At 45.1% G+C, this 12,405-nt stretch overlaps 1 protein-coding gene across 6 annotated transcripts in view; it reads left to right on the forward strand.

Annotated features, from left to right (window-relative positions):
* Positions 1–12,405, forward strand: part of jade2 (jade family PHD finger 2) — a 162,202-nt gene that overhangs the window by 37,286 nt on the left and 112,511 nt on the right. For all 6 annotated transcript variants that reach the window (XM_080201440.1, XM_080201435.1, XM_080201441.1 and 3 more), the window contains one exon: positions 9,289–9,446. In XM_080201440.1, coding sequence (XP_080057566.1) covers positions 9,289–9,446 — 158 coding nt within the window. The remainder of the gene's footprint in view (positions 1–9,288; positions 9,447–12,405) is intronic.

Genomic DNA, 12,405 nt, shown 5'->3' on the forward strand with positions numbered 1-12,405 from the left:
GTAAAAACATCAGATTTCCTTCCCTCGAGGACATCAGTGAACCAGACGGATGAGGATCCTGAGGGGTCTTGACAGGACGGATATGGAGAGGATGTTTCCTCTTGGAGAATCTAGAAGTAGGGGGTCACTCTTTAAAATGAACAGGTTGCCCATTTAATAAAGAGATGAGAATTTGTTCTCTCTGAGGGTTGAGAACCTTTGGATCTCTGTCCCCAAAAGGCAGTGAAAGTAGAGACTTGAAATACTTTTGAGATAGAGCTGGGTAGATTCTTGACTTAACAAGGTAAGGGGGTGGAGGTGATAGGTTATCGGGAATTGGTGGGAATGTGGAGTTAAGGTTACAATCAGACCAACCAGGATCTTATTGAATGGCGGAGCAGGCTTAAAGAGCAAGGTGGCCTATTCCTGCTCCTAATTCGTATCTGTGTTTAAAATATTTGATAGTTTCAGGGCCACCGTTACTGAGACTAGCTTTTATTTTTAGATTGATCAATTAATTGAATTTAAATCCTACAGCTGTGGTGGTGGGATTTCAGCCTGTGCCTCCTAAAAGTTGGCTGGGTCTCTGGAGTGTACTAATCTAATGACACTGCCATTACGCCACCATCTCCCCTTGAACTTGGAGGATGCTATCGAATAGTCTTATTGAGTAGCTACAATGCATCTTTTAGATGGTACATACTGCAACCAGTGATTGCTGGGGGTGTGAAATGGATCCAGGCTCAGTTAAGGAGCAACTATAGAGCAAAAAGAGGGAGCATCTCAACACCGAGAATAAATGAATTGATTGGATTCACAGAGTTCCACTAATCAAATATTGGACTAACCTAACTAGGTTCAACCGTATGCTCGTACTGATTTGAGGGTTAGGGTGGTTTCAGCTTGTGCCCTGAACTGTGGGAGGCTCATCTACTGCAAGGAGAGTTCTCAAGAAATCATTACAAATCAATTTCTCTGCTCACGTATAATGACAGTGTGAGCGAGTATTCCTTGAATTGACAATGATGTGAAGCACAGGTAGAAAACTGAACAACCCAGAATGCAGGGCAGAGCTGGGAGAGTAAAGCTACTGTACGTCACTCTTGTATTTATGGAACAGTCTGAAAGGAAAAAGAAAGATTTGCATTTATTTAGCATCTTTCTTGATTTTTGGGCTCCCCAAAGTGCTTTACAGCCAACGAGATACTTTCTGTAGTGTAGGCATCATTGTATTGTGGAAACATGGCAGCCAATCTGTGCAGTCTAAAGCCTCAACAGCAACAATGCAATACTGACCAGATAACCTGTTTTCAATTGCTTGAGAGACAGCTATAGTCCAGGGCACTGGGGATTTCCTTACTTCTAAGACCATAAGATGTAGGGGCAGAAGTAGGTCATTCGGCCAGTCGAGTCTGCTCTGTCAGTCAGTGAAGTCATGATTGATCAGTTAAATTTCAACTCCACTTTTCCACCTTAACCCTTGATGCCGTCACTGATTTAAAAATCTGTCTATCTCAGCCTTGAATATGCTTAACAATCCAGCTTCCAAAGCTCTCTGTGGTAAAGAATTCCACAAATCCACTACCCTCTAAGTGAAGAAATTCCTCCTCATCTCTCCCTTAAATGGGTAACCCCTTTTGCTCTTAGATTATGCCCTCCAATCTAGACTCTCCCACAAAGGGAAACAACCTCTCAACATTTTCCCTGTCAAGCCCTGGAGAATCCTGTGTGTCTCAATAAAGTTGCCTCTCATTCTTATAAACTCAGGGCCAACCTACTCAGCCTCCCTTCTTTGCAATAATGCTTTGGGATCTTTTGCATCCACCTGGGGGGTGGGATTGGAAGATCTCAGTGGCATGAACAGTGAGAAATCTCCAGCCTGAGAGTGAATAATAAAGATTTTCTCAAAGTATTCATGCCCACTTCTGGATTTATTTGTCTTATCATTTTTGGATGCTAATCTACTGGAAAAAAATTAAATCTGGAAATGAAATGGATGGTGAATGCCTTTTATGATGTGGAGATGCCAGTGTTGGATTGGGGTAAACACAGTAAGAAGTTTCACAACACCAGGTTAAAGCCCAACTGTTGGACTTTACCCTGGTGTAGTGAGACTTCTTACTGTGAACGCCATTTACTCATTCTGTCTGTTGACAAAGGGGCAGCCCACATCCACTTGACTACATTTCAGTCTGTTACCCAACTTGGTATGTTATATCAGGGTAGCCGTTATCTCAGGATGGCTTTTAAGCGTCTTTGTTTCAGTACCAAGCTTGCACAGTGAGCAAAATGACTCCGGCCCTAAGAACTCAGTGGCAGATTAGGCCTGGTGACAAAATGGGGTGCAGTGAAGCTACCCTGAGGTACGGGGCTACCCTGATCAGATCACTGCCCGCTGTATATTGTGTAAACACATGAATGGGCTTTGTTAAACTATCTGGCCATCTTCAAAGGTTGGTACTCGGGTGGCTGCCAGGTTTCTCTGTTCTCGCAGTTGGACCATTTCACCGGCATTGCTTCTTTGACCAAAACCTATCGCTTTCTCTGTGTTGAATTTGATTTGTCACATTTTGCCTATTCCACAGATCTCTTTATGTTGTCCTTGAAAGGAAAGGAAACACATTGCCTTTGCACGGTGCCTTTCACAAGTTCAGTATGTTTCAAAGCACTTATGCTTTCGGGTGGAGTTGCTGTTGTAATGAGCAGGGAACATGGCGGATATTTTACATGAACCTGATTGTCCTGGAAAGCACCCCTGCTGCTCTGTGATTGCTGCCATTGAATCTGTTAGATTGAATGACTGGACAGGTAGGACATCTCACCTGAAAGTCAGCACTTTTGACAGTGAAGCATTCCCTCAGTACTGCACTGGAGTGTCAGCTGAAATTATGGGCCTGATTTTACCATTAAGTCGTGACCATTTTCAGGCGAGTAAGGCAATCTGCGCCGGTTCCTCCTTTACGGAGGCCCAAAAATGGCTGCGACCGGGACCACGCCCGAAATGGGTGCAACGGCCATTTAAACACATTTCCGTGCAATTAAATTGACTTAATGGGCTGCACGCCCAACCTTACTGGCACTTCCCCCTTTACCACCATGTTCGCCCATCCAGAATTGGCGCAAAACAGTCATAGAAACACGACAATACAGGAAGAGGCCCTTCAGCCCATCGAATCTACACTGACCACAATCCCACCCAGGCCCTACGCTCATAACCCTACATATTTACCCATGAATCCCTCTAACCTACGCACCTCAGGCCACTAAGGGCAATTTTTAGCCTGGCCAATCAACCTAATCCGCACATCTTTGGACTGTGGGAGGAAACCGGAGCACCTGGAGGAAACCCACGCAGACACGAGGAGAACTGCACACAGACAATGACCCAAGCCGGGAATCGAACCCAGGTCCTTGGAGCTGTGAAGCAGCAGTGCTAACCACTGTGCTACCGTGCCGCCCATTACGGTTCGTAAAAGTCCGATTCGGGTGTTGCAGTTAGTGAGGAGGTAAGTGCCAAGCTTCCGATGGCTGTCTGTTTGAGATCTGACGGGGGGAAGGTGGAGGTAGGTGGGTCCGACGGTTCTCTGCTTGAGATTGGTGGAGGGGGGGGCATCTGCTGCCATGAGATCAGTGAGGGAGAAGCGGGGGGAGGCGGGTTGGGAGGTTTCCACTGTTTGTAATTGGTGAGGGGGGAGGGAACTGCAATCAGTCTGGGTGGTGGTTGGTTGGGGGATGGGACTCAGTAATGTTGTGGATGTGGAGTAATGTCTGTGGGGGCCAGGGGGAGACATTATCCAGCCTGGGAGGGATGTGGCAGGGGAGCCGCAATCTATCTTTTTTTGCGCAAGCGCAGTTGGGAACGTTGATCGGAGCTGCAGGGTTTTGGATGCGTTAAATCTTGCCCACTGGCTTCTGTAGTGCAATTCGGAATTGCTGATATTTTTGTAGACAGAATGCGTATGGGAGCGCCTGAGAACAGGTTTAAAAGTCGGATCTGAAACCTCCCAATTTCAAGTCTTCCCAGCACTTAGAATCAAAATGGTAAAATGTGTTCAAGTCTCTGGAGTCCGACCTATGACCTTCTGACTCAGAGGCGAGAGTATTACCACTGAGTCAAGGCTGAAACCTTTTAGTAGACCGATGTTTCCAATTGCTATAGCAACGAGCAAGAAACCAATTAAAGAATGCTGACTCATATAACCAAAACTGTACAAAGGATACTCGATAAAGCCGTACTGGAAAGTGTGCAGTATTGTGTTGAGGTCTGCTCCATAAATTACAAGGAAGCACCCCAAACCCTGAAGCCAGTTTACAAAGTGAACTTATTACCTCATGTCTGAATGAGGGGTAAAAACAAAGGGGAGAGGGGCTTCTCCATTTGAAATGAGGTGATTCAATGTTGACATTCTGTTAGTATGTGAAGCAGAAAAGGGATCAACAGGGGGAATTTATCCAGCCTAGTTGAGGCAGGTTTGACCATGCGCGAGTAAAATTGTAAATGTCGGGATGGGATTCCAGCATCATCCCGCCTACTTCATGCTTTCGCTTGGTGGGAACACCCCCGACCCCCAGTATCTCATTGAAGAATCCTTGTGACGCCTTCAGTGGGTCTCTTCCAGATGCTCCGGTTTCCTCCCACTGTCCAGAGATATGCGGGTTAGGTTGATTGGCCATGCTAAATTGACCCTAGTGTCGGGATTAACAGGGTAAATATGTGGGGTTGTGGTTGGTGCAGACTCGATGGGCTGAATGGTCTCCTTCTGCATTATAGGGATTCTGTGGTGGATACTCTTCCCCCTGGCTTCTGTCCTCTCTGTCTTTACAGAAAATGAGGCTGAGTTGGTAGTAACTGTTGAAAAGGTATTGGGGCTTGTGCATGTGTTGAGAACTGGTAAAGGAGCAATTTAGAATGAAGGTAGGGAGGTGATGAATAAAAACCCAAATATGTGGGATGTGAAGTGAGGAAGGAGTGTTGGGAGGAATTTCTGGATTTTGTGACTGCGGGGATATGAGGCGGGAATGGTGTTAGTGTGCCGCAGGATGTGACGGAGGGCAGGGAATTGGAAGTGAATGGGAAGGGTAGGAAAGGTGTATGGTCAGGAATGGAGAGGTGAAGAGCTGTGTTCAGCCCTGATGCCCTCAAAGTCCAACAGACGTTGCGCATATCCAGTGGGCAGTTGCCTGATTTCCAGCATCATTGAGTGGATGGCCTGTCACTCATTGAAATGAGGCCTGCGAGTTAAGATTGCTTCGGCTTTATGTTGGCGATGTCATGGGGTCTTCAGTTTGCTTCACCACCTATCTACCTCCCCAAGCTCATACAAAATTGGAGCTAAAATTTCTCATGCTTTCAGTGACAAATGGAATGTCTCTCCTCACTCCTCTTCACATAGCTGCCTGCTCAGTAAGGGAAAAAGACTCTTTAAAAAAAAAATTCATTCATGGGACATGGGCCAGCCAGTGTTTATTGCCCACTCCTAGTTGCCCGAGTTCAGAGTCAACCACATTGTTGTGGCTCCGGAGTCCTGTGTACACCAAATCAGGTAAGGATGGCCGATTTCCTTCCCTAAAGGACATTAGTGAACCAGCTGACAGTCAACAATGGTCATCATTAGATTCTTAATTCCATTTTTTTTATTGAATTCATATTCCACCATCTGCTGTGGCAGGATTCGAACGCAGGTCCCCAGAACATGAGCTGAGTTTTTGGATTAATAACCTAACGATAATACCACCAGGCCATCGCCTCCCTGTCTACATTTCTGAAATGTTAAGGGAGCTTGGTAATAGGGCAATTAAGTCTGACTTTTTTTTTCTAGCTATTGTAGTCTCGGAAAAAGTGAGTTGCTTCAGAATTGATGGTGTGAAGGCAAGAAGAACGATGTTTATGGAACGTGCGTGTGTAATGTTGAAGAGAGGGGCTGTTCTGTCCCAGCTTGTGGGCAGTAATTAGGTTTGCTTCAGTGGCATAATCACATTGCAGTGGAATTCATCAAAGCACCGCTACCAGTCGCTGGTAAAGTAATGAAGATGTGATGGACGTTTGCCATTTAGTCAGCATATTCCAAGTAAATTTGTTATTTACTTCCTTTTTACCCTTTCCAATTTTCCTTCCCCCCCCACTCCCCCTTGTAAATGTAGAAACTAATTGATCCATGGATGTCAGCAACTCCACTTTACAAAAGTTATCGTTCTTCGCATGTAATTTTAACAGTAAGCTAATCAGCTGTATGTGGCAATCCAGTGCAACCTGATTCAATGTTCTTCTGGATGAGTTGAGTTGGCTCAGCACAAAGGGCGAGCTGGAACCAAAGGCCATCTTGCCCGATAGAGCATCGTGCTATGTCTTCGCTTTCTGGGCAGCTGAGATCTCAACACTGCTGCTTAAATGTTGTGCCCACGCTTGATGCAGTGATATCAAGCAGAGAAGAAAAGATAGCTACCAAAGGAAATAAAACAAGAGTGTTTGGAACCGAGGTTGGGTTGCGAATGCACGTTGCCGAGCGATGTTCTGCTGAAAATAAACCACTGAGGAATGCTAACCACATAAGGAGTAAATGAGTTATGGTAGCTGTAACATGAGCGATTTACTCATCATAAATCACACACCCTGGTGCCTACTCTTGTTTATAAAACCCATATAGCACATGTGTTTATAAATGGAGGACCTCAATGTTGTGAAAATATTTTTATTTTGTTTTATTCATATCTAATTCGCCTGTGTTTCTGGCTGCGGGGTGACTTCTGAGTGGGGGGGGGGGGGGGGGGGGGGGTGGCGGGGGGGTGTTCCACGTGTGACATTAGTTACTCTGCCTGCTTGTTGGGATTGCATTTAGCACCAAGCCAGTGATGTGATCTTTGACTGCCTCATTGTTTCTGTCCTGAGAAAGCAAAGCAGACGTCAGTACAATGTGCCTCTGTATGTGATGGACATTTTGCAAAGCCAGCAAAAACAAACCTGTACTCTCATCTGGAGGGGTGGGCTGTATTTATATTTGCTTTGGCATATTGGCCAAGGACTGCCAGCTTTTTTTAGGCTGGCAAACATGAGAAATGCAGGGAGTGGATAAGTTCTGCTGTATGGGCGAATTGCTTATAGAAAGTAAGAGGATACAAGACATATTTGGATCCCAACCTCAAATAATACCTTTACATCTCTGAATAATCAGGCCTTGTATTATATCCACAACTAGATTTTCTGCTTTTGTAAAATCCCAAATGGAGCTGTGGCACAGTGGAAATCAGCCTAACCAGAAGTGGCCTGATCTCTGTCACAGTTTCTAGCAACCCGTAAAGTTAAATAATGATGGTCAGCTCCAAACAATATGGACAGAGGTACTGGGAACTCTGACTTGGTGGCTGGTGAGGCCTGGATCGTTGCTGGGGTGGAAGTTAATGTGCTTCTGCTAGCAACTGAGTTCAACAGTTCTAACAAAAATGGCTTTGGAAGCAAAATTACACACACACCTCAGGAATGTCTGTGGAAGGGCCACATTCTCCTGGTTCACTGCTGCAGGTCAAGACGGTGTTTTGAATGAAGTCAGGTAGAGGAAGAAGGCACCACTTGGCTTAGAATGATAAGCCCATTAGGAGTGGCAGGAGCTAGCAAACCCAATTAATTCCAATTCCTAATGCCTCACACCCAGCCACTGTGTACTATCTAAAGACCCGATCAGAGCAGGCAAGGGAAATGGACACAGCTATGCATTGTAAGATGCAAGAAACACATCTGCTACTGACATTGATGTCTCCTCTGTGAAATATTTAAACTGCTCACCAACAATGTCCAGGTAACCCCATCCTTTAAACCTTCAGTTTTCAACTCAATGTGCTCTTCATTCTCAATTTTGCATGCATTCACCTTATCAGAAGCCTCTTTTTCATGACTTGCTCATTCCCGCCTGCTGTGACCCTCACTATTGTCTGCATGCTGAGACCTGGGCATTACCAAGTTTTATTGGTACCATCAGATCTGCTTTCCCACAGCTCCATGGGTGTCAGCGCTCAGTACTGGTGGTATGATACGAACAAGTGTGCACATTGCTGCCTTTTCTCAGGGCAGTAACACAGAATCCTGTTGCCAGCTGCTTGCATGTCTGGCCACATTCTGATCTCTGGGGGTGATAATTTGCTGTGCTATTGGCACATTCCCACTGACTCTTACCCAGTAGTGTGATGGGACAGTTGGTAATTAGGTGGAATGTTGAAATAAAAATGTGCAATGTGTACACTTCATAGCAACAAGGAAGGCTGCTGGAGGCACTGAGGGGAGACCTGTGCTCACCTCCTTCTCTTGTTCTATTAGCCTTTCCCCTGTGAGGTAAGAGTGGCATGGTGGCACAGTGGCTGGCTTTGCTCCCTCACAGTTCTAGAGTCCTGGGTTCAATGCTGGCCTCAGGTGACTGCCTGTGTGGGTTTCCTCCCACATTCCAAAAATGTGCGGATTAGGTTGATTGGCTGAGCTGAATTTTCCCCTTGGTGTCAAGGAATTTGCAGGGTAAATATGTGGGGTTTCGGGGATAGGGCTTAGGTGGGATTGTGATTGGTGCAGACTTGATGGGCCAAATGGCCGCCTTCCACACTGTAGGGATTCTATGATTCAGTGAAGGCAGGCACGACATACGTGCTACCTGTTACATGAAGGAGTTTCCATGGATGGGTCCATTCCTGGCAACTCTTGCACTTTCCTCACCTATTTCCTTTAAAACTTGTCTGGAAGGTCATCAGTTCCTGGAGATTTGCTTGTCTTTGTTTTTCCTAACACAAAAGCAAAGTACCGCCGATGCTAGAACTCGGAAATAAAATAGAAACCACTGAAAGTACTCATGAGGCCGGGCAGCCTCGGTGGAGAGAGAAACTGAGTTCATGTTTCAGGTTGATGACCTTTCATCAGACCTGGGTAAAGTTATAGCGCTGTAATAGTTTCTAAGCAGGTGAAATGGTTATGGTAGAAAAGAGGAAACGTTAAATGGGGCGGCACAGTGGTTAGCACTGCTGCCTCACAACTCCAGAGACCTGGGTTCAATTCCAGGCTTGGGTCACTGTCTGTGTGGAGTTTGCACATTCTCCCTGTGTCTGCATGAGTTTTCTCCCAAATCCAAAGATGTGTGGATTCGATTGATTGACCATGCTAAATTAACCCTAGTGTAGGGGGATTAGTGGGGTATTGCTGGAATGGGGCCTGGGTGTGATTGTTGCTGAGTGGCCTCCTTCTGCACTGTAGGGATTCTATGATAGTTTTATACTATGAAGAGACTGTCGAGGGATCAGTAAAAGCTAATACCTTGTTTCTTGCTTTTTCCCCAAAAGGTTTTTCGGACAGATCTGATCACTGCCATGAAGCTCCCAGAGTCGCACCAGCTAAATGTGGATGAGTACTACATACTAGCCGACCCATGGCGACAGGAATGGGAAAAGGGTGTTCAGGTGCCGGCTAATACTGAGTCGATCCCCGAACCAGTGGTGAGGTAGGTCACGGTCGGTTTTGGTTATTCTATGGAAGTCCAGAGAGGTCCAGCCGCAACAATGCTTTGATTGTGATTTGTTCGCTACTCTGTGAACGTATGTTGTTTCAGTATTGGGACGTGCACAACATCAAGAGCTTTTATTTATAGTGTGCCTGTCACATGACAAGAGAAGGCATTGCTTGGAACGGTCTGGAGGTAGTTGGGTAGGACAGTGTTAAACCAAACAAAGGCTGGAAAGTGGAGGAGAACCATGGCCTGGCCGAAGGTCGTCCCGTTTCAGCCCTGTAGCAGGGACAATTGGAGAAATGTAGGCAGGGACTTAGAGTTAAAGTGTCACATAGGCTTACAGCATGGAAATAGGCCCTCGGCCCAACTAGTCCACGCACTCTTTTATTAAAATCCCTAAGCTAATCCCAATTGCCCGCATTTGGGCCATATGCCTTTATACCCATTATATCCATGTAACTGTTTAAATGCTTTTTAAAAGATAAAATTGTACCAGTCTCTACTACTACCTCTGGCAGCTTGTTCCAGACAGCCAATACCCTCTGTGTGAAAAAATTGCCCCTCTGGACACTTTTGTATCTCTCACCTTAAACTTATGTCCTCTAGTTTTAGACTGCCCTACCTTTGGGAAAAGATATTGACTATCTACCTTATCTATGCCCCTCACTATTTTATAGACCTCAACTTCCTATGCTCCAGAGAAAAAAGTCCCAGTCTATTCAGCCTCTCCTTATAACTCATTCCATCAAGTCCTGGTGGCATCCTAGTAAATCTTTTCTGCACTTTTTCTAGTTTAATAATATCCTTTCTATAATAGGGTGACCAGAATTGCACACAGTATTCCAAGAGTGGCCTTACCAATGTCTTGTACAACTTCAACAAGATGTCCCAACTCCTGTATTCAGTGTTCTGACCGATGAAACCAAGCATGCTGAATGCCTTCTTCGCCACTCTGTCCACCTGTGACTCCACTTTCAAGGAGCAAAGAACATGTACCCCATCTCTTTGTTCTGTAACTCTCCCCAGTGCTCTACCATTAACTGAGTAAGTCTTGTCTTGGTTCCGTCTACCAAAATACATCACCTCGCATTTGTCTAAATTAAACTCCATCTGCCATTCGTCAGCCCACTGGCCCAATTGATCAAGATCCCATTGCAATTGGAGATAACCTTCTTCACTATCCGCTATGCCACAAATCTTGGTGTCATCTGCAAACATCCAAATCATTGATATAAATGATAAATAAATAATAGTGGGCCCAGCACTGATCCCTGAGGCACACTGCTGGTCACAGGTCTCCAGTTTGAAAAACAACTCTCTACAACCATCCTCTAGCTTCTGTCAAGAAGCCAATTTTGTATCCATTTAGATACCTCACCCTGGATCCCGTGAGATTTAACTTTATGCATCAGCCTACCATGCAGTACCTTGTCAAAGGCCTTGCTAAAGACCAAAAGCTTGCTCGGAATTTGGTAGGAATTTTGGAGGGGAGCCTCTTGAATTTTGTTAGTGACCATATCGCAAAGGGGGAGATCAAACAGGACAGAGGGTACTGGATTATACTGGAGATCAGGGCAGCAAAAATGGAGGAGAGAGAGAGAGCGATTGAGAAGATCAACAGTTGCAGAACTCTGTATGTCTGGACAGTTAACAGGTTGAAAGTATAATTGTAGATGTTGTGGGGCGGGATTTCTTTCCAGGGTGGAAGTAGTTGGCTTGTGAATAGATAGGGAATGTGGGTTATAGTGAAACGGTGAGGGGATGCCTTTCTCTAGTAACAGAAAATAGCAGCGTCAAGGGGCTGCTCATGAACACTGTTAGAATTCCTATGAGGCAGAGGTCCAGAGAGGCCAAGGGCAGTGAGGAATACATCATTGACCAAAAGCACATTAGAGAATTTATATGGCTTGAGTTAAAAGACACATATCTCAGCAACATAAGAAGGATATGCTGTAGAAAGACCATCAAATAATGGAAGGTGACAGGAGGGAGAAATAAGTAATTCACTGGGAGGCCATCAGTAGGCTGAGAATAATCAACAATCATTAGCGTTTTCATTTCGGCTGCGCCCAAAAGGCAGAATAATATAATCAAAGGAAAAAAGGAAATTGAATTTTAACATGGAAACATTCCTCAGGGTAGAATTAAAAGAAATAGATACTGGGCATGACTCATAGAAACATAGAAAATTAGAGCAGGATTAGGCCATTCGGCCCTTCGAACCTGCACTAGTATTCACTATGCTCATGACTGATCATCCAACTCAGCAATCTGTTCTTACTTTTCCCTCATATCCTTTGATCCCATCAGCTGTAAGAACTATACAGAACTCCTCGAAAACATACAATGCTTTGGCTTCAACTACTTTCTGTGGTACTGAATTCCAAAGGTTCACTCTCTGTGTAAAGAAATTTCTTGTCATCTCAATCCTAAACGGTTTACCCCCATCCTAAAACGCCTCAGCCATTGGGAACTTCCTTCATGCATCTATCCCATCTAGTACTGTTAGAATTTGATAGGTTTCTATGAGATTCCCCCCTCCTGCACCCATTCTTCACTCCAGCGAAAATATAATCTATACTGATTCAATCTCTCTTCATACGTCAGTCCCACCATTCCAGGAATCGGTCTGGTAAATCTTCTGTGTAATCCCTACATAGCAAGAACATCCTTCCTCAGATAAGGAGACCAAAGCTTGACACAGTATTCCAGGTGTGGTCTCACCAAGGCCTTGCATAACTGCAGCAAAATATCCCTGCTGCTATACTTGAACCCTCTCGCTATGAAGGCTACCATACCATTAATCATCTTTATCACCTGCATGCTTGCCTTCAGCGATTGGTATACAAGGACACCCAGGTCTCGTTGCACATTCCTCTCTCTCAATCTCCAGCCGTTCAGATGATAATCTGCCTACCTGCTTTTGTCACCAAAGTGGATGATCTCACATTTA

Source organism: Carcharhinus amblyrhynchos, chromosome 13 (genome assembly GCF_965287045.1).
Source record: "Carcharhinus amblyrhynchos chromosome 13, sCarAmb.v2.hapA, whole genome shotgun sequence".
NCBI classification, from domain to species: domain Eukaryota; kingdom Metazoa; phylum Chordata; class Chondrichthyes; order Carcharhiniformes; family Carcharhinidae; genus Carcharhinus; species Carcharhinus amblyrhynchos.